The sequence below is a fragment of the Chiloscyllium plagiosum genome, unplaced genomic scaffold (assembly GCF_037043375.1).
Source record: "Chiloscyllium plagiosum isolate Xiang-an unplaced genomic scaffold, Cpla_swu_hap1 HiC_scaffold_21, whole genome shotgun sequence".
NCBI lineage: Eukaryota > Metazoa > Chordata > Chondrichthyes > Orectolobiformes > Hemiscylliidae > Chiloscyllium > Chiloscyllium plagiosum.
In genome coordinates, this window is record NW_028270159.1 from 11,183,805 (window position 1) to 11,211,171 (window position 27,367).

Sequence of the window (27,367 nt, forward strand, 5' to 3'; positions counted from 1 at the left end):
GATGTGCTACTGAGACTTTACAAAGCTCTGGTTAGGCCCCATTTGGAGTACTGTGTCCAGTTTTGGTCCCCACACCTCAGGAAGGACATACTGGCACTGGAGCGTGTCCAACGGAGATTCACACGGATGATCTCTGGAATGTAGGTCTAACATACGAGGAACGGCTGAGGATCCTGGGATTGTATTCATTGGAGTTTAGAAGATTAAGGGGAGATCTAATAGAAACTTACAAGATAATACATGGCTTGGAAAGGGTGGACGCTAGGAAATTGTTTCCGTTAGGCGAGGAGACTAGGACCCATGGACACAGCCTTAGAATTAGAGGGGGTAAATTCAGAACAGAAATGCGGAGACATTTCTTCAGCCAGAGAGTGGTGGGCCTGTGGAATTCATTGTCGCAGAGTGCAGTGGAGGCCGGGACGCTAAATGTCTTCAAGGCAGAGATTGATAAATTCTTGATGTCACAAGGAATTAAGGGCTACGGGGAGAATGCGGGTAAGTGGAGTTGAAATGCCCATCAGCCATGACTGAATGGTGGAGTGGACTCGATGGGCCGAATGGCCTTCTTCCACTCCTATGTCTTATGAAATTTAATGTAAATCTTGCCATTACTCCCTTGGGGAATAAAACGTTTTTAATGCCGTCTTGACCATTGTAGTTTAATTACAATATATCTTCAGAAAATTCTAGTAATTTACTACTTTACCTGTATATTCATACTATGTAGTAGGCGTATTCTGTTTGCTCCCTTATCTAATCTTCCCCACCTATCCCTAAAACTACTTTGTCTGCGGCTAAGAGTGGCTAGAATTTAAAAATCTTGTTGCCCATCGAAATGGGGATTTATTATGGCCACAGCTCACATTGTTGGGTGATGCCCTATTTCTATTAGCATAACAGTTCCCCCTATTCATTGCGCTTGTGGGAACAGGCAGGTGGGAGCAGGCGAGTGCTGGGAAGCCAGTTGCCCTGAAACCAAGCTTTTCATTCCACTGTGATAATGCAGAAACTGTTGCCTTTGTGTTCAGTCTGAATTGATGTCCATCTGCTGCTGAAGACTTGTAATTGGGGCTGGTGCCTATTTTGAGTTACTGGACTGCAATGCAAAGGGCAAATATGTTTGCCTCTCTTGAATGCTTCGAATTGATGAAAGCTTTAACAAGAAGCTACCTCATTTTATGCAGTATTAAGGTTCCACTCTTCAATCTCAAACTTGTACATTTTTCTGGCAGCATGCGTCTATATTGGCATAGGGTCATTAGCGTGCATGTCTTTATGGAGTCAGGTTTTAAGATATGAAATGACATCTGGAAGAATCTTAGATTCATTTTACATGTGGATTTATTTTTCTCCTATCTACTTAATCTCTGTTTCCAAATTAGGTCAAATTATATAGATTCGTTGAAGATTTATTGAGCGAGTGGATTAGTGACCTTGAGGTAAAAATAACCACAGCAATTGGAAAAAGCTGATTCCAAAACAAACATGAGGTAAATGTGCTGCCTGAATGTTAAAGCTGAATGTTATCAGCTTTTTGGCTGATAAACACACAGCCCATACTATGGACATGAGAGCAATTCAGAAGTTGGTAACCTTGAAGTTGGCAGAATGCGCTTTGCCCAAGGGCACTCATCGAATAAGTTTCATAACAACACTGCACTGTATCACTTAGCAGTGTAGAATAAGCTGAATTTTCTTTGGCAGTGTAATCTACAATTGCAGTGAAAATTTCCAGGCTGCTTTGTCTCCCATTTCTTTGTAAGACAATAAAAGTAACAGTTGTGGAATGCATGTGTCTTGCTTCTCTATTTTTTTTTCAATTTCATGGTCTGTGCTCTTCTTCTATGATGTATCTGTTCTCATAGAGGGCATTGATTTCAATCTGACCTTATTCCATAAACATGCATTAGGAAAGATGTCAGTTGGTGTCAACAGGTGGTAATTCCCATGTTATCATTGCAGACTAGATCTTCTGTGCAGACATTGCAAGGAGGCTATAACTATTTTCTGAAGCTTGGAGATTTATTGTTAAGCTTTTGTAATTGTAGTCTTGGCACCTTAACAGATATTGGGCATCTTGGTCTAGCAGACCCAATGGCAAAAGTATTCTCACTACCTACTGTAGTTAAAATATAAACTAGCTGACCCCTTTGCTTGAAATAGCAAGATCCATTTAATTGTGGGTCTCATGGGTAGTTAGCTGATTCACTGTCTTTATTTGAATAGTTCTTTTTATTTTCAGTTATTCATTTTGCCACTACCCAAGAGCAACAGGCTGGTCTTATGAAACTGCTGCTGCTTTAAGTATTGTAGTGCAGAAGAACCTTCTCTTAATTGTGTATGATTGCTGTCAGTCTTCTCCTGTAAGTGTTGATGACTTGGGGATATATGCACTAATTAGTTAGATTCAATCTGCTCTTTCCTGGAAAAGTTTCCCCAAGGGGCAACTGTGTGGTGATTAAGGTTTATTGCTGCTTGTTTTTTACCAATTGCTTTATCAAGCTAGAATCAGAGAAACTGGGACCTGAGCAACTTCAAGAATAAGTTGTTTTCAATGCCAACTGCCAAACCTCACAGACGCAGACAGCACCTTCTCACATGGCCTTTAAATTTGAAGGTAAATCAATTTGGTTACAGCTGGACACAAGATGAGTAGAGTACTGGACTCGTTGTACTCCGATCAAAGAGAATAATTTAAAGCGCACAATATAAATAATGGGGCCTGTGGGAAAAGCAAGTTTGGGGCGAACCACAAAAAATATCAGTAAAAGTTGAAACAAAAATAGTAGTTAGCCTACCACAAACAATAGGACAGTCTAAGTAAATCTTTATTTCATTGAAATAAATGATTTAATACAGTACAGTTAACACTGCAATGCTAAAATCACTGACTACGGCACTGTACCTTTTCATGAAATTCATCAGAGAGTGCGCAAGTCGATTGAGCACGTGATGTTGTCGTGGAAGTCCAGTCCTCAAGTTTCTGACCCGGCTTGAAATAAAGTTCCTTCTAAATATGGATACAATTCCCAGTTTCAAGGTGTGCATTCCTGTTTTAACTAAACACAGTTTGTATTGTGCAGACAGAGGATGCTGTTTCAGCTAGTGCCGGGGATGGAATCATAAAACAGTGAACAGTGGAAAAAAAAACTCCACAATTTACAAATCTCATTACAACCAAATCGCGTTTAATAAATGTGCGTTATCGGGAGCTACCTGTAAGAGCAGGTCACTATTTGAGAACATTGAGTCAGCTTCGTCATTCAATGAGATCTTGGCTGATTTAATAATTCTTAATTTAACTTTTTTGCCTTTGCCCCATAACCCCTGATACCTTTGATTAATAATCTATCTCAGCATTGAGTACACTTTATGACAGCCTCAACAGCTCTCTGCGGTAAAGCATTCCACTGATTCATTATCTTCTGAGAGAAGAAATTCTTCCTCATCTATGTCTTAAATGTGCAATCCCTTATTGTGAGGGGATGTCCTCTGGTCCTAGATTGTTCTCCACTGTGAAACAACCTTTTGCATCTACCCTTAATTTCCACAAAATACTCTGTGTATCAATAGGTTCCCTCTCATTCTAATAAGTTCCAATGGGTACAGGCCCAATCTACTCAACCTCTCAGAAGACAGTGCTTCCATACCAGATGTCAACCTCGTGAGTTTGTCTGGACTGCCACTTATGACTATGTATGTTTCCTTGAGTAAGGAGCCTAGAACTGTTGATAGTATTCCAGCTGTGGTCTGACCAGTGCCTTGTGCAGTTTTGGTAAAACCTCCCTACTGTAATATTCCATTCCCTTTGAGATGAAGCCTAACATTCCATTTGCCTTCCCTGTTACCCATTGAACTCAGCTTTTTGTGTTTCATGGATGGGGTCTCTCAAATTCCTCTCCTGTCATTTTCTGCAGTCCTTGAGTTTAAACAATCAACTCCCCTCTGATTCCTGCCAAGCTGTATGACCTCACACTTCCCCATGTTACATTCCATCTGCCAAGTTTTTGCCCACTTGCTTAATCTGTCTCTGTCTTTTGCATCATCCTCAGCACTTGCCTTTCCATCTATCTTCGTCATCCACAAACTTGGCGAGAGTCCATTTATTTTTCTCATCCAAGTCATTAATATGTATTGTTTAAAAACTGTGGCTCAATATTAAATCCTGACCACTAGTCATAGTTGCTATTCTGAAAATGTCCTCTCCCTTATTCCACTGTCTTGTATGAATTAATCCCATATCCATGCTGACATACCATGGGCTCTGATCTTAAGTAACCTAATGTGTGTACCTTATCAAATAAATTTTGAAAATTCAAATGTACTCTATCCACTGTTCAATTTATCCTGCTTGTTACTTCTTCAGAATTAGCAAGTCTCAGGTTTAAGTCCCCTTCATGAAGCCATACCAATTCAAATTGATCATATTACCTGCTTGTAAATGCTCTGCTATTACATCCTTTTTTAAAAAAGACTGATGTTTTCTCCCAGTAACAGGTGTTAAGCTAACTGGCCTATAGTACCCATTTTTTAAATCTGTCTGGGACCCTTCCAGTCTGGGACCCTTCCAGAATCTCATGATTCTTCAAAGATGACAGTGTCATATTTTTGTTGCTTTCATTTTAGGATCTCGATCAGTTCACCTAAATTAAGTTACGATCAGCTTTCAAGCCTATTACACTTGGAACCTGAAGTAGTATAAACATAACTCTGTATCTGAAACTGTTAAGGTCAGTTGCATCTTCTGATTTTATTTCCCTCAACTTCAACGAGATGTATGGATGTCTGACTGGGTTTCCTGAGTCCAATTTGCTTCCACCCAAAGGTCCAAAGCTAGCCACATTTTTCACCTTTGCTGGTGATAGTGCAGCCAAGAATTGAGAATAATATGATGTTGCCAGATATTATAAACATCCAGGTGAAACTTTTTTTTTAGTACATATTTTCCCCATCAAAAAAGGATTGAGTCAACTTCATGTGAGAGCTTTGATACAGGGAAAAAAAGAGAAACAATTTAAACTTGGAGTTTTAAGCATGTTTAGATGAAAAGCATGACAAAACTAAAATTTCAAAGGAAAAGATAGCTCGTTTCTGTTGAGAGAATCAAATTCAGACATTAATTGTTACTGATATCCTTACTTTTAAAAATTCTATCATCAAGTATAATCATAACGTTACCTTTAATCCCACAGTCAGAGAGACAGTTGGTTCAAAACAAATCTAAAGTGAGTCTAACAATTCAAAATTACACAGGTACCTGCGCACTGAAATAGTTTCATAGAAAATGTTAATTTGCTAAGTAAATGGACCACTCTAATCATTCACCTATATTTGTTGAAGAATGTCAGATGTCTGCAGTATTATCTTTGAATTTGTTATTATAAACTTGTTTTGGGCAGTAATTACATTTGTCCACTTTGTTTATTCAAGTTACAGCATCTAACAGAGTCTTTAAACCAAACACTTCTTTGGCTGTTTTGCTTAGAGAGAAATTTTAAAAGTACATGCTCGTGTAGAAACAAGAATATGTTTAATACAGTTTTTGTGTGTGCATCTAATTTGTGTTGGCTATTTCATAATCTGTAGAGTTAACAATGTTGTGCTTGTGAGCTGGTTTTGTCCCTGTTTTTAAAAATATATATCCTGCTTTAGGTTTTACTGAAAAGTAACTTAGAACTTCATATTCCTCCATCAATACCATATATTTGGAACGTGGTTTCTTCACACGTCTTCCACGATCTCTGGGTGTCCCAAAGGATTTTACAGCCAATGAAGAAGGCATTTTGAAATGTTATAATGTCGGCTTAATTGGCACTTTTTTGTGTAACTGCATTAAAAACAGTTACATGCGAGTTAGCTTAAGTAGGGTAGTATCAGTCGTTGTGCAATGTTCTGCTCACTGCTCCGCTCCGAACAGCTACTCTAATAATAATCTTCTGGGTAGATAGCTGATTGAAGTTATGCACTGTAATATTAGTTACGTAATCCCATTGGATCTGATTTTATTCCCCCCAAAGCTGTCATTGCACTCTATACCTTGAAACTTTTGTGTCTTTTTTTTTGCCTTGTCCTTGAGCCATGATTTTTTTTTACTGGAAGAATAGAATCGTCCTTTCCTTTTTTTGATAATCCAACAGCATGGTATGTTGTACCTATAAGCAAAATATCCCTAATTTGGAACAATCCTAACTCTGACCCTAACCCTCCCATTTGTGATGAATTGCCTAAGGAACTGAAATCAGACTCTTGATCGCCATTGCAGTTAATATCAGAGAACTGCTGGAAAATAATGAAGCTCGATTCGCATCAGGAATGCAACAGTTCATAATAGTGATGCTGCACATTAAGAAAGATCTAATTTCTCATGAGACCATGTTCCTGCTCAACAACTAAACACCATCATTACTAAAGAGTTATGACCAGTTATTTTCTTAAAACCCAACCACAAAAGCCAGTGTAGAGCCACCTGCAACAAATGTGATTCTTTATCCAATCGAAATTAAATTGTTGCTTTACGATCCAGCATGTCCTTACAGAAATCAATTTGATATAGCAACTATGTTTCTCATCCTTTAATTTATCTGTCCAGGTTTTGGGTGAAAATATCATGTGTTTTCAATTAAGTATTTTAAATAATTCTACCTCTTCCTATAGTTTGAAGATTATTGTAAGGATATATTAAGTAATTTACCCTCTTAAGTAATTCCAGTTGTGCAAGCACCCTTTATCTGTACAATGAAACTGACATTTATTGATGCCAGACTTTGATCTTCTTAATAGTGATGCTGCATATTATGAGCAGTAGCGTTCCTAATGCTAATTGGATTTAATTATTTTTCAGTACTTTTTTTTGATATAACTCAGTAACACAACCTATAAAAATCACCCATATCCTCCTGTTTAAATGTTCACTTGCTCATTATCTACTGTAATCTCCTTATTTTGTTAGATATAGATTGAAACAAATAATTCTGTTTTGAGTAATCTAGATGGTTCATTCAGTTATGTAGATTCTAGTCACTGCCTAGTAAGGCGATCAATTTATTACTACTTTTGTCACTTGCACCAATGTGTAAAAGTGTTTCGTCTTAATGCTTTTACTATCAAGCCATTGCCATATGATTGGCCTTAACTCTAATATGATAAAAAATTTAATGCTCTATACAAGACTTCCCATTGTCTAGAACCTATAAACCCATCTCCTTGCAATCCAACTGGCAAATCTGTTAGTTACCAAAGCTCTCACTGAGTTGATTTTTTTTTTCTTCTTTTCTCTCTTTCAGAAGGTGGGTGAAGTAATATTTTTGCCTCTATTGTGCTTATTAAGATTGTTTACAGTCAGTGTAATGGTCTGCTTTTAACACAACTTGACAAATACGGGTTGGCCGAACAAAATCTTCGTGAAATCCAAATTCTGGAATTTATTCAAGAATCCATTCCCATTGGGAATTTTGGAATTTGAGCTGAATTTTCAATTAAGGAGTTTGAACCTGAACTCTATCAACAAACACATTTGTGTTAGATCCCATCTCTCTAATCCCCCCCCCCCCCGAGAAAAATAACCGGAAATCAAGTTACCACAGGAAATGATGTCACCAACCCCCCAAAAAATCCAAACATATAAATAGAAAGCAGGAATTATGAACAGTGCTTCGCCCAGAGGCCCACTAAAGATGTTACCTGGTAGGGTGACAAAACACCTGGACATGAACCTTCCAGCTCAGTGAGCAAACCTACATCCAGAACCTCAACCTGAGCTACAAATGTTCTCAAAACTCCGAGTCCTAACCAGTTATTTAGTTCAAATCTAAGACCTAGTGTATCCCCAATTGCAACAAATGTGTATCCACTTGCTGTATGTTGAAAGGCAGCTTAGATTGCAGGAATGTTGGGGATAATCATTCCATGGGTTTTGTAATTTTGGAATCATTTTTTAAAATTGAAGTGATGTATTAGATTATGCAGGCATTGTGTTGCTTGACATTTTGATTTACTTTTCTGACAGTACAGATATTGTAGAAGAAGAAATGTTGCTATCTCTTTGACCATTCATCTTTCATGGATATTTTGACATTTGTTTTGGTAATCTTTCACCTGTTGGGGTTATTTTACTTTCACCAGATTCTGTATCCAGTAGTGTCAAGTTTTTAGTTGTATTTTAACAGTCATATTTTCTACCACCTACACATTGCATCCAAAGTGCATGTCTCAGAAGAGGGGACACATGTTGATGTATATTATACTACATTTTAAAAAAATCTGTGGATTTAAATGGAAGATAAGCCATTAATGTATTTGACAAGAACCACTCAAGCACACTCTGGGTGCCTGAAATGAGCTTCTGTAGTCCCCAACAAGAATAATTAGTACACGCAACAAAGGAAAAACACACAAACTGCCTTAAGGAGCATGAATATGTATTATCTCCTTCAATAGATATTAAACCTGCCATTTCCACCATTGCCTGTATTTTTTGGCATTTACCTGGGCATATTCCAAAGGATTACTTTGTGCTGAATTCTTGCCTTGCTGGTTTACAGAACTGTTTTGAAAATCAATATTTAAAACTGTTCAGTTGAGCAATGACACATTCATGAGCTATGTTGGCAATTGTAAGGTTAGAATCAAGTATACATAAGGTTGAATCGGAGGCAGGCACATCAAATGGTCGTCTACGTGGGCTGCTATATCTCTAACCATGTTGTGAATTTCAATAAGCTTGCATTTGAATCTTTTTCATTAACAGTTCCTGCATGCATTCTGAGCTTTGGCTTGAGAGCAGAGCTCTGTGCCCCTGACAGGGTTTTAAATTAGTTATGACTAACTGAAATCTTATTGCAGACAAAAAAAGATGATTGCTAGGTTCATATCCTGGAAGTAATACTTTGAACTTTGCTATTTCAGAGTGGGAATTAGCAATCCGAATAGGTGTGATGGACTGTGCCGATGAGAAGAATTTTGCCATTTGTGCAGAGTATGGCATTCACTTCTATCCAACTTTTAGGGTAAGAACATCGCTGAAAACAGGCTTTTGAAGAGAATCATTCCCTCAGCTTTTCCGAATCACTCCCTCAGCTTTTCTAATGTTGTACTCAATTCCATCAATGTGACATGTATTTTGTAGAAAGTTGATGCCTGATGTCCCCATGTATGGGAGTGCAAATTTTGGGCGGCACGGTGGCACAGTGCTTAGCACTGCTGCCTCACAGCGCCAAAGACCCGGGTTCAATTCCCGACTCAGGCGACTGACTGTGTGGAGTTTGCACATTCTCCCCGTGTCTGCGTGGGTTTCCTCCGGGTGCTCCGGTTTCCTCCCACAGTCCAAAGATGTGCAGGTCAGGTGAATTGGCCATGCTAAATTGCCCGTAGTGTCAGGTAAAGGGGTAAATGTAGGGGAATGGGTGGGTTACGCATCAGCAGGTCGGTGTGGACTTGTTGGGCCAAAGGGCCTGTTTCCACACTGTAAGTAATCTAATCTAATCAAATTAGCTCCTGCAGCATAGGTTTTGAACCTAGTTCACAATTCTACTGTCATGCCTTACAAAGTTAACAAGTTCTGGTTTTGTATAAATGTGATAGTCTCCAACAATATGTAGTATTGAATTACTGTTGGCTGTGTGGTATTTTGTTAGCTTCCCACAGGTTTGATGAAGTTAAATAGAAGTTAGAAAGCAGAGCATATGACAAACGGTGCACAAGGGATAGTCACCCTCTAGGTTGTACCTACTTGCCTATTGTTACAAAACTGAGACAGGCAGCCAAACCAATTCCGCTATTTGAAACACAGTAAAATTAAAACCTTCAAAGGAGCTCAAATCGACCCTCAATGGTTCCTAACCATTGTTTTGAATAACCAATCCCAGTCTTTGCTTACAGTAACTTCCAGACACCAGTTTGTATCTGTAATATAGTAACTTTGTTTAACACAGTGAAATTAAGTAACAAAGTAACTTAGTTGATCAGTGCTATAAATCCACAAATCCTCTGTTTTCAGCCCCATTCAAACAATGCAGGCAAACAAACTGTTAAAGGATTAAAAGTTGAAAATAACACAAGTGGCCAGATCACTTATTTGGTTTTCATGATGGATTGTTAGACAGGCATCGATGACTTCTTGATTAGTTTTCTGAACATCTGTCAGGGTAATCCTTTCAGCTCACTATGATAAAGACAGTAGTAATAATTTGATGCTTCATTCCCTCAGCTTCCAAGAGCTGATAAGGGAAATTTGAAATATCAGTGCTCTCCCATCTACAGACAGATTTATTTTCTCCAAAAACAGTTGAAAACCCAATTCCAACTCTGACCACTCCCTGACAAACAGACCATGAGGTCCCAGTTAGCATTCATCATCTGCCACCTGGTTGACATTGTTAACAGTTGAAAAGTGTGGCACTAGAAAAGCACAGCAGGTCAGGCAGTATCTAAGGAGCAAGAGAGTCAGTGTTTCTGGCAGAAGCTCTTCAATGGAAATGTGGGGGAGGTAAGGGAGTTGAGAGATAATTAGGAGGGTGGGGTTGGTGGGGAAGTAACTGGAAAGGTGATAGGTGGGGGTGGGTGCTTGTAATAGGTCAGTGGGGAGGGGGAGCAGGTAGTTGGGAAGGAAGATAGGCAGTGGGACAGGTCAAGAGGGGGGTGGTGGGATGGGATAGGAGATTTGGATACTAGTGAAGTCGACATTGCCATGCAGTTGAAGGGTCTCAAGGCAGAAGATGAGTCTTTCGTCCTCCAGTCGTCAGGTGGCTTAGATTTGGCAGTGGAGGAGGAGGCCTAGGCTGCATGCCCTTGGTGGAGTTGGGGGGGGAGGTGAAGTGTCAGCCACAGAGCAATGGAGTTGTTGAGTGCATATGTCCTTGAGATGTTCCCTAAAACCCTCCATAAGTTGACGTCGTGCCTCTCTGATGTAGAGGAGACCACGTCGAGAGCAACAGGCTCTCGCCTCAGGCGACAGACTGTGTAGAGTTTGCACGTTCTCCCCGTGTCTTCGTGGGTTTCCTCCCATCATCCAAAGATGTGCAGGTCAGGTGAACTGGCCATGCTAAATTGCCCGTAGTGTTAGGTAAGGGGTAAATGTAGGGGTATGGGTGGGTTGCGCTTCGGCGGGTCGGTGTGGACTTGTTGGGCCGAAGGGCCTGTTTCCACACTAATGTAATCTAAATCTAATCTAATCAACGGTCACAGTAGATGAGATGGGTGGATGTGGAGGAAAGTCTCGGTCAGATGTAAAAAGATCCTTTTGGGGCTTTGAATGGAAGTGAGTGAGGAAGTGTGGGTGCAGGTTTTACACTTCACGCAGCAGCAAGGGAAAGGTGTGGAGGTTAAGTTGTTGGGGTGTGAGGACCTAACAAGAGAGTCTGAGGGAATGGTCTCTGCAGAACGCAAATAGCGGTGGGTCGGGAAATCTGTCTTTAGTGGGGTCTGATTGTAGTTGGAGGAAATTGCTGAGGATAATGGGCAGCATCCGGATATTAGTGGGGTGGAAGGTGAGGGCGGTGGTGTTCTATCCTTGTTGCAGTTGGAGGAGTTCGGTTCAAGGGCAGAAATATGGCCAGTTAAGGAGATGCCCTGGAAGGCTTCTCATTGTTGATCACAAGGGAGGGGAAATTGTGGTCGTGGAATTAGACCTTGTTAACACCCAACTTGTGCTATTTGTTTAAACCTAATGCTCTTCCTTGGTGAGGAAGCATCTGTGGAATCTTTTTGATCAAGAACCAACCTTCAATCAACTTCCAGGCCTTTTTGGCCTCACAAATAAACAAAGAAGCTGTTTGGTCTATTGTTAGAAAACACCAGCTCGTATCCACAGTCCAAAAATCATTTTAGTTCACAGCTCCAAACAAAATTGTTATAAGAATAAGATAAAAATAATGACAAATCAGTAAGGGTTCTAACACAGCCGTGAGAAAAGTTTGGTTATTTGATTGTCAGCCCTTTTCATGTTCCAGTGACATTGGAGAAATGACAATGTAGTTCCAGGTCAGTATGTATTGCTGAGAGATGAACTTGCAGGTCATGGTGTTCCAAAGTATCTGCAATCCTTGACTTTTAATATGTTTCGATAAAGCTGGCAATGGAGCCTTGGTAAGTTGTTACATTGTATTTTGTAACTCCACTGCAGTTGTAGAATGACAGGAAGAACTAAAGATTAATTGTAGTGGATAAACTCATGCAGGCTACTTTGTCCTGGATGATCTCTATCTATCTTGTGTATTGTTGGATCTGCAGTTATCAATTGCAGGGAGTATTCCAACAGTCTTTTGGCGTGGACAGGCTTCAGAGAGACCTGAATTGTTCACAAGAAGATTCCTAGCCTATGACCGGCTTTTGTAGCCATGGTATTTGTATGGTGGACAAGTAGGAGGCTTGAAGAACACAGTAAGCCAGGCAGCATAAGGAGGTAGAGAGGGCAATGTTTGAGGTATAACCCTTCTTCAGGACTTGTTTTTGGTGAGTCAAATTCAGCCAGTGGTAATTCCCAACTGTTACTAGTGGGAGATTGAACAATGGAAATGCCATTGCATATTTGGGGGAGTTGGTTAGATTCTCACTTGTTGGAGATTGGTGGGTATATTACTTGCCTCTTATCAACCTAAATATAAAAGTCCTAGATTTGTACATGGGCGTGATCTACTTTTTATTCTGAAAGTCACAAATGATGCCAAATGTTCTGCACCCTTAGCAAATATCCCCATTTCTGACTCTATAGTTGCATAGGCTGAGCGAGACTGTCATTCAAGGCTGAAAGAGCAGAATTTTCATCATTGGGACTTAAGGGTTATGTAGAAAAAGTGGAGTTGAGGTTTCAGATCTGCCATGATTTCATTGAATAGCATAGCAGACTCGCTGACCTAGTTCTGTTACTACATCTGTCATTTTTTTTTGCAATATCTCCTTGACATTTCATTTTCACACAGTGCACTGATCCATTGATTGTGTCATCTGTCAAATTATACTTATAGTAATGATGCCAACAATTTCTAATGTTTTTCAAGAATTTATCTGCAAGGATATGAGTGTGGCAGGAAAGTTTGTAGCTAAGGCCACAATTCAATCAGTTTTTTTTTGTGGTACAGTCCCAATGGGTCAGGTAGCCAACTTCTCCGATTTGCTTTGTCAAACGTTAACTCAGGGCTCAGTTACAATCTCACTTTCCCATGATAAGGTATGCTGCATCTTGTGTTTCAGATTGTGGTATGACTTGTCTGGCTACTGGACCAAATTTGTTTAGAACACTGTGCTCTAGATCAAAATGTACATTGACAACTATTGTGTCTGGGAGTGGGCAAAACTGCAGCTTTTGATCTAATTTTAGATCAAGTGGAATGATTGTTTCTTTCTTATGCCATATTTTTGTTTTCATTTTCGCAATAGGCTTCTGCTTCCTGGAGCTAAAATATAAATTTTAATTGCTTTTGGAGAGCCATTTTATTTCTACCAACTCTAGTAACTGTCACTAAAAGGCTGTTGTAACATTGTTAATTTTTATTGTTTTTCCCTTTTCAGTACTTCAAAGCACTTACAACCCAGTTCACAACAGGAGAAAATTACAAAGGTACAGTACACACTAAGCTTTACTGCAAAACATGGAAATTTGTGCAAAATGAAGTTCTGTTAATTCAGCATGGTAATTCATTTGAGATTTTGGAGAAGGTTTGTAGCTCCGGTTGTAAATTTGCTCACTGAGCTGGTAGATTTGTTCTGAGACATTTCATCACCGTGCTAGGTAACCTCATCAGTGAGCCTCCAGTGATGTGTTGGTGTTCTGCCATGCTTGCTGTTTATTTGTTTTGGCTTGTTGTGGTAGGTGATATTATTTCTGGTTCTGTTCCTCAGAGTTTGGTAGATGGAGTCCAAATCGATATGTTTATTAATGGAGTTCCAGTTTGAACGCCAGGCCTCGAGGAATTCCAGTGCGTGTTTTGTTTAACCTGTCCCAGGATGGATGTATTGTCCCAGTCGAACTGGTGTCCTTCTTTGTCTGTGTATGGATACAAGTGTTTGGTCATGTCTTTTGGTGGCTGTTTGGTGCACATGTGCCCTGGTGGTGAGTTTTCTGTTTGCTTGGCCAATATAATGTTTGTTGCAGTCCTTGCATGGTATTTTGTGTATGACATTGGTTCAGTTGGTTGTTGGTATGGGTTCCTTTTAAATTGATCAGGAGCTGGTTGAGTGTGGTGGTAGGTTTTTGGGCTACCATGATGCTTAGGGGCCAGAGTAATCTGGTCATCAGCTCTGAGATGTCTTTGTATGGCAGGGTGGCTAGAGTCTCTGGGCAGGAAATTGTCTTCCTGTTAATGATTTGGAGATGCCGGTCTTCCTGTTTAGGTCTGTTAGGCAGGAATTGGCGAACTGTGCTTATCAGGTACCTGTTGTTCCTGAACATGTTGTATGCAAAAGGTGCATCACTTGATGCATAATCCCACAAAAGACATGAGTGAAGCAAATGTTTTTATGGCAGTCAACACTTGTTAGGTTGTCACCATAATCTTTGTAAATCAAGTTTTTAAAAAACTTTCTCATTTTCACCATCTGTGATGGAATTTGAACCCATCTGCTCAGAACATTACCCTGTGGTTCTGGATTATTAGTCCAATGACATTGCCATAACCTATCGCCTCCCGTTAACTATTAAGCAAAACAGTAATTCATTAATGTTGTCTCCAAAGGAGTTGAAAGCTTCCCTATTAGTAGATAGAGGCAATGTAGCATAAAACTTTAAGTAATCAGGCAAGCTTTTAACCCTTTGAACCTTTAAAGACCAAACGAGACTTTGGTTTCTCTGCCTAAGCATTTATTCATGCATGCATAAAAGATGTACCCATTAAAGATGTCTCTCAACACTGATTTGTTACAAATCAATGTTTGTATACTGTTCATACAGATAGTGGTTTTCCAAGAAATTAATTACTCTTACACACTTATTATTTAAGTGTTCGTTCTAATTTGCATTCCAAATGAATGTATATGACTATTGTATAATCATATTTAAGATTGTACAAATGACAACTGTATTATCCAGTCAAATCATTAGATTCACTTCTGACTGTAAATATGCACATTACCAAAACTCTCTACTGTTCTTCTACATTTTAAAGATGAAAGTGTTAAAGGGTGTCTTTTTTTAATTAAAGCCTTCTATTCACAACATTTCTAAGTTAGTTATGTTTTAATTGACACTAAAATTATTTGTTTGTCTCAATTCCAGAGGATTGATGAGGGCAGAGTGGTAGATGTAATCTATATGGACTTAAGTAAGGCGTTCAATAAGGTTCCCATGGGAGATTGGTTAGCAAGGTTAGATCTCACAGAATACAGGGAGAACTAACCATTTGGATACAGAACTAACTCAAAGGTAGAAGACAGAGGGTGGTGGTGGAGGGTTGTTTTTCACACTGGAGACCTGTGACCAGTGGAGTGCCACAAAGATTGGTGCTGGGTTTTCTACTTTTTGGTCATTTACATAAATGATTTGGATGCAAGTGTAAGAGGTACGGTTATTAAGTTTGCAGATGACACCAAAATTGGAGGTGTAGTGGACAGCGAAGATGGTTACCTCAGATTACAACAGGATCTTGACCAGATGGGCCAATGGGCTGAGAAGTGGCAGATGGAGTTTAATTCAGATAAATGCGAGATGCTGCATTTTGGGAAAGCAAATCGTTGCAGGACTTATACACTTAATGGTAAGGTCCTAGGGAGTGTTGCTGAACAAAGAGACCTTGAAGTGCAGGTTCATAGCTCCTTGAAAGTGGAGTCGCAGGTAGACAAGATAGTGAAGAAGGCGTTTGATATGCTTTCCTTTATTGGTCAGAGTATTGAGTACAGGAGTTGGGAGGTCATGTTGCAGCTGTACAGGACATTGGTTAGGCCACTTGGAATATTGCGTGCAATACTGGTCTCCTTCCTATCGGAAAGATGTTGTGAAACTTGAAAGGGTTCAGAAAAGATTTACAAAGTTGTTGCCTGGTTTGGAGGATTTGAGCTATAGGGAGAGGCTGAACAGGCTGGGACTGTTTTCCGTGAAGCGTCGGAGGCTGAGGGGTGACCTTATAGAGGTTTACAAAATTGAGGGGCATGGATAGAATAAATAGGCAAAGTCTTTTCCCTGGCGTCGGGGAGTCCAGAACTAGAGGATATAGGTTTAGGGTGAGAGGGGAAAGATATAAAAGAGACCTAAGGGACAACCTTTTCACACAGAGGGTGGTATGTGTATGGAATGAGCTGCCAGAGGAAGTGGTGGAGGCTGGTACAATTGCAAAATTTAAGAGGCATTTGGATGGGTATATGAATAGGAAGGGTTTGGAGGGATATGGGCCGGCTGCTGGAGGGTGGGACTAGATTGGATTGGGATATATGGACGTCTTGGGCAGGTTCGACCGAACGGTATGTTTCCATGCTGTATGACTCGATGACTCTATTTCTTTCTTTACTGTGAAATCAGGCTTAGTATTTCATTATCCTATTTCAACATTTCTTTAAACTGAGTAAGGTCATTCACTCTTTGACTTCTAAATCTCCCACCTTTCAATAATGATCTAGGATTTGAAAACTAGTTCTCAGTATATAATTGCTGTGGCTGACAAAACCTGTTCAAGTGTGGGGCTTTTGTTATTTGATTTTCTGAAGGCCAAAGATCACAATTTCATGAACCTTGTCTATCTTTTTTTAAATTTCAAAATTGTATCATAGGATCATTTGTTTTTCAGGACCAAACAGAGAGTTAGAAACTATTCGACAAATCATGGTCGACTTTCTGCAAAATCACACTAGTACAAACAAGCCGCCTGCTTGTCCAGTACTGAGCACTGCAAGGTACAGTTGTTGAATGTTTTTCCCCTGTGACTCCATTTAGAACAATTAAAATGGAACTGTTCTTGCACATTTCAAACACCTTTTTAAGTGTTGTAGTAACAATAATGAGGCTCCAACTGTCTGCAAAGCATGCTGTGTGACCTGTGGTTTTTGAGAGACATTGCAGTCTGTTGCACTCTTGTGGCATTGAGCAGTTAGACCTTGAGTTAATTTTGTAGCAAGTTACTAATTTTTGAGTGCTTGTGTAGTTTCTCCTTTTGTTTTCTATTTGAGTCTGGGGCATTTTATCTACTTGCTCCACACTCCACGCTACTCCCAGCCCACCTCTGATTCTTTTGCACCAGTTAATGGAAAATGGAAAAGCATGTCCCTGGTGATTATCTCTTCCTCCCTTTTCAGTGTATAGGTTTATTTGTTATATATATAATGTCACTAAGTAGATCACTTTTCTTCCCAATCGCTATAAAATTGCAGAAAATTGGCTGATCGTCATGAGTCTTGGAGCATTCCTGGTTTTAGTACCTGGATGTACAGGCAAGAATATCCTGAGTTCAATTCCCTGTTCCTGCTGAGTTTGATGAAAATTCCCATTGTAATTGACCTTTGATCCCATGATATATAGAGGGAATGTATTGTCCAGTGTTCCCGATCCAAATTTATGTTGCTCAAGACCTGCTTGTAATGCGATATGTCAAGAAGGTGAAGAAAAGATTTTGGTTTCACTGTCTGCTCATCAATCGATTTGCCTGACAAAATGCATTATTGAGAGCAATGGTGATTTGGATGAAGTACATGGTTATTGGTTTACTCCTGTTGTAAACAAGCAAAAATCTGCATTGAGATGATGGGAAAAATAACTAAAACACTTGGCTGTAAAGTTGTGTACTTTCACCACATTGTGCTGACATGGCATCAAAAGCTAAATGTTCCAAAATGTATTGTCTTTTACTTTGCCATAGTCCAGAACATTAATTTAATTTCATTAAAAAAATTTGAAGCCAAATCCGGTGTGCGTTTTGAAATGTAAAATTGATATAGTCATAGCAGATACCTTGTACATTTGCTGAGTGAAATGTCTTTTTCTGAAAGGTTAATGGCCTCCAAAACATTTTTCCTTTTTGTTTCAGCTCTAGCTCTGTTCTGTTTTTGTTGGGAAAACACCAGAAGCACTATACAGCTGTTATATTCGAAAAAGAATTTTCCTATGTTGGTCGGGAGGTGAGTTTGAGTTTTGCCGACCTATTGTATACGCTGTACTCTACCTTCTGATTGTCCTATCTACCTGACCATCCAACAGTATAGTCCTCACAGACGTACCACCAACAAATCCAAAGGTTTTCTGTCTTTTTGTTTTACTTTGGCTAAAATGGAAACAAAACAATGCTTGGAGTTGGTTTAAAATGGAAATAAGTCAGTGTGAATTTTGAGAAGGTTTGTTGCTCAGGTTGAGGTTCAGATTGTAAGTTTGCTGTCTGAGCTGGCAGGTTTGTTTTTACACATTTCATCACCATGCTAAGTAACATCAGTGCGCCTCCAGTAAAGTGTTGGTGTTCTGTTCCGCTTTCTATTTGTGAGACTTGGTCTCTTAAGGTGGGTGATATCATTTCTGGTTCTTTTTTTCTCAGAGGTTGGTAAGTGGGGTCCAAATCGATGTGTTTATTGATGGAGTTCCAGTTTGAATGCCAGGCCTCGAGGAATTTCTGTGCATGTCTCTGTTTAGCCTGTCCCAGGATGGATGTGTTGTCCCAGTCGAAGTGGTGTCCTCCTCAGTCTTCATGTAAGGATATTAGTGATAGTGGGTCATGTCTTTTGGTGGCTAATTGGTGTTTGTGTATCCTGGTGGCTAGTTTTCTGCCTGTCTGTCCGATGTGGTGGTTACAGTCCTTGCAGGGTATTTTGTAAATTACATTCATTTTGCTGGTTGTTGGTATAGGGTCCTTTAGGTTCATCAGTTGCTGTTTCAGTGTGTTGGTAGGTTTGTGGGCTACCATGATGCCAATGGGTCGGAGTAATCTGGTGGTTATTTCCGAGATGCCTTTGATGTATGGTAGTGTGGCTAGAGTTTCTGGGCGTGTTGTGTCTACTTGTTTGGGTTTGTTGTTTAAGAATCTGGTGATCCCGTGGGTGCTCTGTTGATTTGTTTCTAGGTTGTGTCATTGAAGGTGAAGTGGGTAATGAGGTACAGGTCTACTAGCCTGAGGATGTTGTCCTTGCTGATGAAGTTGGTGCTGTCTGATATTTGTGTCCTTGGTTCGTCTAGTCATGTGGTCAGTGTTTCTTTGGCCAGGCTGATGTTAATTGATGTGAATAGAGTTGTTACTACAAAGGAGAACAACATTTTGTCCTTTTATATCTTGGTGTCTTTGATCTTCAAAAATTCTTGGGTGGAGTGCATGGAGTGGCATGAGTCTCCAGGTATTTCAGTTTCTGGTGGAGTTCCTTTGTTAATGTGTATATCCGTGTGTTCTAAGAGGGGCCCCTGGTTTGTTAACCTAGGTAATCCTTAGCAGGGTGTATCGGATCCATCGGGTTTAATTTTTTGGAGATCTTATTAATTTGGCCTGATTTATAAAGCTTCTTCAATGTAGCTGTGAGACGGTTTTCTCGCTGTGGAGTCGGGTCCGTCACCAGTTGTTGGTAAGTGTTGGTAGCTGCGAGCAGTGAGTTCGCCTCTTCGACGTACTATGTTCTGTTTAGGATGACAGTCATGCACCCTTTGTCTGCAGGTAGGATTACATTGTTTCTGCCTTTTCTGAGTCCTTATAGGGCTTTCCTGTGTGTTGAGGGTGTTCCCTTCTTCCTTCCTGCTGAGTGTTGGTGCACCTGTCTGTCTGATGGGTTTCTTCTGTGAGTCCATTGTCTTTCAGGGTTGATTCTAATGCTGCTCAGAAGTCCTTTTTGTCCGCATCTCTGTAGTTTAGTTCATCCCTCTCACTAGAATGGCTTTTTCTATGGTCTGTTAGTGGTCATTCCAATAGGTTTTTAATCCAAGCTTCTGAGTTGTCTTTGTTAATTTTTAGTGTGAACTGGTCCAATTTTTCTTGGAGGGATAGTTTTTTATTTTTCTTGCCCTGTCATGCTGACTATCAGACAGGCGGTTGCACCAGCACTAAGCAGGAAGAAGGAAGGGAACACCCTCAACACACAGGAAAGGAAAGCCCTTGAAGGACTCAGTTTCTTTGGGTGGGCTGTTAAAACCAAACTCTGTTTATGAAAAGCAATCAATAGTATTTACTTCGAAACAAGCTGATGATTGTAATAGTTTATAATGATATGGATGTATTTTAATTGTTATGGTGTAATATGTTAAGTCTGTGTTTTCTCACAGGTAATACTTGATTTGATGCAGTATGAAAATATTATTGTGAAACGAGTGTTGGATACAGACAAAAAGTTAATGGAAAAACTTGGTATCCATTCAGTGCCGTCTTGCTACTTGTTTTACCCTAATGGCTCCCATGGATTAATTTACATGTAAGTGTACGGCAGCTTTTTGCAGAACAATGCATCAAGAACCCTTCACCATCTTTAACTAAATAAATATGATATTAATATCAGTTATGTTGACCATGAAACTATCTGATTGACATAAAACACAACTAGTTTATTAATACCCTTTGTAGTGAAGGATATGTATTATCCTTAGTTGTGCCCATGTGTTACTACAGATGCATGGCAATTTGACTCTTGGATGGCCAGCAAGCTATTCAATGGCCTGTTTCCACGCTGTAGGGATCCTATGATAACTGTATCAAACCACTTCAAACACAATTGTTTAAAAATAAAAAACATCTATCCAGTGATGATATGTATGCTATAGACGGAGTAAAGCAATCTTAGAAACAAAAGACCAGCTAAAAGGAATCTAGCTGTGTTGGGGAATTAAGCATGTCATAGGAGGAGACATTCTACAAATAACCTCAATGATGCAAAGCCCAGCATGTGACCATGAAGGAAATGGCTGAAGTATTTTCAACCAACTTGAGCCAGAAGGACTGAGTAAATGACAAAATTCACTCCAGAGATTTGCAGCATTTCAGGAGAAAGTCTTCAGTTATTTTGTTGACTCCACATGATATTGCCAAACAGATGAATCCACTGATACACTGAAAAAGACCAAGGACCCTGACAGCAGTGAGGTCAGGGATAGGTTTACAAGGTCATAAGAGGGCACCGGCAATCAGGATGTTGGTTTGAAATGTGCGTATTTCAATGCCAGGAGCATCCAGAATAAGGTGGGTGAACTTGCAGCACGATTGGTACCTGGAGTTTCGAGTTGTGGCCATTTCGGAAACATAGCTAGAGGAGGGACAGGAATGGTTTTTGTGGATTCCAGGATTTATATATTTCAGCAAGAACAGAGAAGATGGTAAAAGGCAGATGGTTTGGGGGGGAGATGTGTGGCATTGTTAATCAAGGGTAGTATTACAGCAACTGAGATCATGTTTAAGGTCTCTATCACTGAGGTAGTTTGGGCTGAGGTTAGAAACAGGAAAGGAGAGATCACCCTGTTGGGAGTTTTCTATAGGCCTTCGAATTGTTCTAGGGATGCATAGGAAAGCATAGCAAAGAGGGAGTTAGTTGTCAAGAGAAGGAGCCATGGTTTACGATACAAGATGAAGCTCTTGTCAAGAGGAAGAAAGCTTATGTGAGGATGAATGTGTGAAGGCTCAATTAGGGGGCTTCAGAGTTATAAGTTAGCCAGAAAAGATCTAAAGCGAGGGCTAAGAGGAGCTAGGTGGGGACATGAGAAGTTGTTGGCAGATAGGATCAAAGTCTTCTATAGGTATATAAAGAATAAAAGAATGACTACAATAAGATTTGGGCCAATCAAAGATAGTAATAGAAGGTTGTGTGTGGAATTAGAGGACAGAAGGGAAGTGCTTAATGAATAAGTTTTGTCTATTCACATTGGAAAAGGGCAATGTTAGTGAGAGCACAGAGATACAGGCTACAAGATTAGATGGGATTGAGGTTGATAAAGAGGAAATTTGAGGAATTTTGGAAGATCTGAAAATATATAAACCTCCTGGGCTGGATGGGATTTATTCTCTGATTTTGTGGGAAGCTACGGAGGAGATTACAGAGCCTTTGGCTTCGATCTTCATGTCGTCATGTCAACAGGAGTAGTGCCAGAAGACTGGAGGATAGCAAATGTTGCTCCCTTGTTTAAGAAGGGGAGTCGAGACAACCTTGGTAATTGTAGGCCAGTGAGCCTTACTTCGATTGTGGGTAAAGTGTTGGAAAAGATTATAAGAGAGAAAGGCTTTATAATCATCTGGAAAGGAATGCTTTGATTAGGGATAGTCAACATCGTTGACTATGAAGGGTAGTTTGTGCCTCAGTAACCTTTACTGAGTTCTTCGAGAAGGTGACAAAACAGGTGGATGAAGGTAAAGCAGTTGATGTGGTTCGTATAGATTTCAGTAAGACATTTAATAAGATTCCACATGATAGACTATGGCACAAAATATGAAGTTTCTGGATTGAAGATGATTTAGCATTTTGGATCAGAAATTGGCTAGCTGAAAGAAGACAGAATGTGGTGGTTAATTGGAAATGTTCATTCTGGAGCTTCGTTATCATTGCTGTGTCACAAGGATCTGTTTTGGGGCCACTGCTGTTTATCATTTTTATGAATGATCAGGTGGTGGGCGTAGAAGGACATGTTAGTGAATTTGCAGATGACACTAAGGTAGGCAGAGTTGTGGATAGTGAAGAAGGATGTTATGGGTTACGGAGAGACACAGATAAGATGCAGAGCTGAGAAGTGGCAAATGGAGTTTAATGCGGAAAAGTGGAAAGTAGTTCACTTTGGAAGAAGTAACAGGAATGCAGAGTACTGGGCTAATGTTAAAATTCTCCGCAGTGTAGATGAACAGAGAGATCTCATTGGTGTATAAATCCTTGAAAGTTGTCAGCCAGGTTGATAGGGTTGCTAAGAAGGCATGTGGTGTGTTGGCGTTTATTGAAAGGGAGATTGAGTTTTGGAGCCACGAGATCATGCTTCACCTGTACGTGACACTGGTGCAGCCGCATCTGGAGTATTGTGCATTATTGGAAGGATGTGGAAGCTTTGGAAAGGGTTCAGAGGAGCTTTACGAGAATGTAGTCTGATATGGAAAGAAGGTCTTAGGAGGAAAGGCTGTTTTCAGTAGAGAGAGGACAGTTGAGAGGTGACTTAATTGAGACATATAAGATAATCATAGGGTGAGTTAGGGTGAACAGTGAGAGCCTTTTTCCTCAGATGGTGAAGGCTAACCCGAAGGGGCATAGCTTTAAATTGAGGGGTGATAAATTTAGGACAGATATCAGGAGTAGTTTGTTTACTCAGAGTAGTAGAGGCGTGGAATGGCCTCCTGCAACATCAGTAGATTTGCTGATGTCAAGGGCATTTAAATGGGCATTGGACAGACATGTGGATAATAATGGAATAATCTAAGGTTAGATGGGCATCAGATTAATTTCACAGGTTGGTGCAACATCAAGGGCCAAAGGGCCTATACTGCACTGTAATGTTCTATGTTCAGTGCTGAAAACTTAAGCTCCAGAACTAGCCTTCATCTGATTCCATAATCTCAGCAATGTGGCTCCAGACTCCCCTTTAAAATGACCTAGAAAGCTCCCGTTGTATCAAATCACTGAAAGGGTAACAAGGCAGATTCAATCATGGTTTTCAAAGGTGTATTCGATAAGCACCTGATTGTGCAGGTGGTTATGGCTTGCAAAATTGTTTTTGCAGAGAACAAATAGGCACAGCTGACTGAACATACTGTACCCATTCTGATTGTGTCAGTTGCATGACCAACACTGCTTTTCCTGATTTGGGTGCATTCTGCCAGGAATTGGCTAGTGGCTAGCTGCTAGCCTTCCAACTGCGACTAAACCTGGTGGATCAAATTCAATATTGAATTGTTTTAGCTCTTTAAAGCAAAGCTAAGCTCCAACATTCCGAAGTTTTGTTTGTAAACAATGTGAAATCCAAGTATTAAAAGTTTTAATATTTAGTAGGATTTTGATCTTCAACCTTATTGTGTTTATGCTTCATCCCCAGCTCTTGAAAAGATTGAAAGATTAATGATTTTGGGTGCAACAGTACTTTTGTCAGCCTGCATTTTAGTGTGGAGTATTGGACATCTGATGGAGCTTAGACCATCATTGTTCATAAGTACAGTCCTCTAATGGACATCCTGTAGTTTTCTTACAAAGCAGATCTCCTTAAGCTGCATTTACAAGAAGCTTTTAAATTCACAATCAAATTTAGAATATACATCAGAAATACATGAAATAACTTAATTCAGATTTGCATGGACAGATAAGCTTAAAACCTGTTTTTTCTCTGCTTGGAGTAACTTCAAAATCCTGACAAATGTTGACCCCAGTTCATTTCTTGTGCATATTTATTGTGTACATTTTCAACAAATGACTTGAAGGTTCCATCTAAGCCAAAATAATGCTGAATTGAACATTTCCCCTCCTTGTGTTTTGTATGTATGTAACCTTATTAATTTGCAATAAATGTCGTGTAAACAGCAGCAAAATAAAGAAGTTAAAGAAAAGAGAAATCTAATGCTCAAAGTCGGAAAATAGAATGTGACTTGTAGAAGTATCCAAAAACTCAATCCTTAACGAAAATTTCAATTGCAATTGGAATGCTATTTGAACTGTAAAACATGCCATAAAGGAATACCTTTGTGCGTTGTTTGGGGCCTTCTAAATATAGGGACAAAAATGTTTTTCATGATTGCCAATAGAATGATGCCTTGTTTGAATTCTTTGAGGCGAAAAAATATTTTTTTTGTGATTTTCTAATTAACTTGTTCAGATGTTATTGGATGTCTCTGGAGCAAGTAGGATGTGAATTAAACCTGGTTCTCTTGGCCCAGAAGCAGGGACATTTTCACTGTGCCACAAGTTAGTGCAGCACTGCCTTGCTTCATTTAGCTTGAATTTTGTAAGTCAACAAAGATAATCCTACAAGTTTAACATGTTGATTATGGCATTTGTATTCTTCTGTTATTAACTTCTGAAAGGAAGTGGTCGTTGTTTAAAGCACGATTAGGAAGCGAATTATATCTGTCAAACAGGCTATTTGTCAAGAAGCGTTTCTAATTTTATGTAGTTGAGTCCAAACGGTGTATATTGTGACGAAGCGTTATGGCATGGTTAATTGGAAACTTTTTTTTGAGAAAAATTAGTTTTTGATTTTGTTTGTGTGAAGTTGACTTTTAAGCAGAGTTGTATGTTTTGTAAGCATCAAGTTGTCACAGCATTTCCAAGGAATAATGACTTAAACTAAATGAGTAAGCTAGATAAGTGCAATAAACCTGTCAGTTAAGTTAGCAATTGAATGAAGAGTGGGAATGATGCTTCACTGAGGTTGAATGTTTGTGAATGATTTTGCTGGGCAAAAGGGTTGAATCTTTTTGCTATTGATAGTAAGATCGTTCCGTATTGTTACATATGTATGTAGCTTTGTTTTTGTATTCTTTGTGCATCAATATATTCATTTATTGGAAGCATATTGGCAGCCTTTTATAAGTAAGTGTGTTCAGTGATGACCACAAGATTAACAAAATCGCAAAAATAAAATTTGATGTTCTAACAAGATAGATTTCATTCCGGCATCTGACTTGTTCATTGTTTCTATCAGTTTTGATCATCATATGAATGATTAGGGAAAGTGGCCTTGTATTTTGATATTTGGGCTTCCAAATCAAATCTAGCTCACTGATTTAACATTTGCAAATGTCTGGCTGTCCACTTCAAATAGTTGGACATCCTTGCATGATATATTTAACTATCCTGTCTTCATAACTTGGTTGCATTTTGAGAAGCTCATGGCTCTTTTGAGATACAGTGCCATTCTAATGCTCAGTTTGTTCCTGATTGTGGGCAGTTCTGATCATTTTCACCAGTCCCTGAGTCTATCTCCAAATTAATTTCATTTAAAATTATCAAACCAAACACAAAACATGGTTATTTTTCATTTGAAGACAGCTGTAACTTTGGATCCAGTTGTGCCATTTGCTTTCTTGACTTTATTCTGTCAGCAATGGCAAATCATTTGCCTTAAAGTATGCAATTAAGTGAACAGTAGCCAGTAACACCAAATCAGATACAATACCAAAATACGTTTTAATTGCAATTGCATTGCCAACTGAAGCAAGTAAATATCTTAACTGTATGAAAATCTATTATGTGAAAACCCGTGACAATCTGAACAAATGCATTAAAATCATTTTTTTTTCCTGTGTATGCACATGTGAGTTAATGGGCCAGAAGTAATGGCAGAATGAAATGCACAGCTGAATGTGGTTAATGGAAAAATTGTGTAGAAGATTGCATCTGAAAATGTGTTGCTGGAAAAGTGCAGCAGGTCAGGAAGCATCGAAGGAGCAGGAGAGTCGACGTTTCGGGCATGAGCCCTTCTTCAGGAATGAGGAAAGTGTGTCCAGCAGGCTAAGATAAAAGGTAGGGAGGAGGGAGAGAGGCGTTGGAAATGCGATAGGTGGAAGGAGATTAAGGTGAGGGTGATAGGCCGGAGTGGGGGTGGGGGCGGAGGGGTCAGGAAGAAGATTGCAGGTTAGGAAGGTGGTGCTGAGTTCGAGGGTTGGGACAGAGACAAGGTGGGGGGAGGGGAAATGAGGAAAGTGGAGAAATCTGCGTTCATCCCTTGTGGTTGGAGGGTTCCTAGGCGGAAGGTGAGGCGCTCTTCCTCCAGCCGTCGTGTTGCTATGGTCTGGCAATGGAGGAGTCCAAGGACCTGCATGTCCTTGGTGGAGTGGGAGGGGGAGTTGAAGTGTTGAGCCACGGGGTGGTTGGGTTGGTTGGTCCGGGTGTCCCAGAGGTGTTCTCTGAAATGTTCCGCAAGTAGGCGGCCTGTCTCCCCAATATAGAGAAGGCCACATCGGGTGCAGCGGATGCAGTAAATAATGTGTTTGTAGCGGATATGGAAGGATCCCTTGGGGCCTTGGAGGGAAGTAAGGGGGGAGGTGTGGACGCAAGTTTTGCATTTCTTGCGGTTGCAGGAGAAGGTGCCTGGAGTGGAGGTTGGGTTGGTGGGGGGTGTGGACCTGACGGAGTCACGGAGGGAGTGGTCTTTTCGGAACGCTGATAGGGGAGGGGAGAGCAATATATCCCTGTTGGTGGGGTCCGTTTGGAGGTGGCGGAAATGACGACGGATGATACGATGTATCTGGAGGTTGGTGGGGTGGTAGCTGAGGACCAGTGGGGTCCTGTCCTGGTGGCGATTGGACGGGCGGGGCTCAAGGGCGGAGGAGTGGGAAGTGGAGGAGATGCGGTGGAGAGCATCGTCAATCACGTCTGGGGGGCAATTGCGGTCTTTGAAGAAGGAGGCCATCTGGGTTGTACGGTATTGGAACTGGTCCTCCTGGGAGCAGATGCGGCGGAGACGAAGGAATTGGGAATATGGGATGGCGTTTTTACAGGGGGCAGGGTGGGAGGAGGTGTAGTCTAGGTAGCTGTGGGAGTCAGTCGGTTTATATTAAATGTCTGTGTTGATTCGGTCACCCGAGATAGAAATGGAAAGGTC

At 40.2% G+C, this 27,367-nt stretch overlaps 1 protein-coding gene across 1 annotated transcript in view; it reads left to right on the forward strand.

The window, feature by feature from the left end:
• qsox2 (quiescin Q6 sulfhydryl oxidase 2) overlaps window positions 1-27,367 on the forward strand; it is an 80,706-nt gene that overhangs the window by 11,646 nt on the left and 41,693 nt on the right. Inside the window, exons 2-6 of the mRNA XM_043720489.2 lie at window positions 8,905-9,005; window positions 13,504-13,552; window positions 16,707-16,812; window positions 17,940-18,030; window positions 20,141-20,286. Coding sequence (XP_043576424.1) covers window positions 8,905-9,005; window positions 13,504-13,552; window positions 16,707-16,812; window positions 17,940-18,030; window positions 20,141-20,286 — 493 coding nt within the window. The remainder of the gene's footprint in view (window positions 1-8,904; window positions 9,006-13,503; window positions 13,553-16,706; window positions 16,813-17,939; window positions 18,031-20,140; window positions 20,287-27,367) is intronic.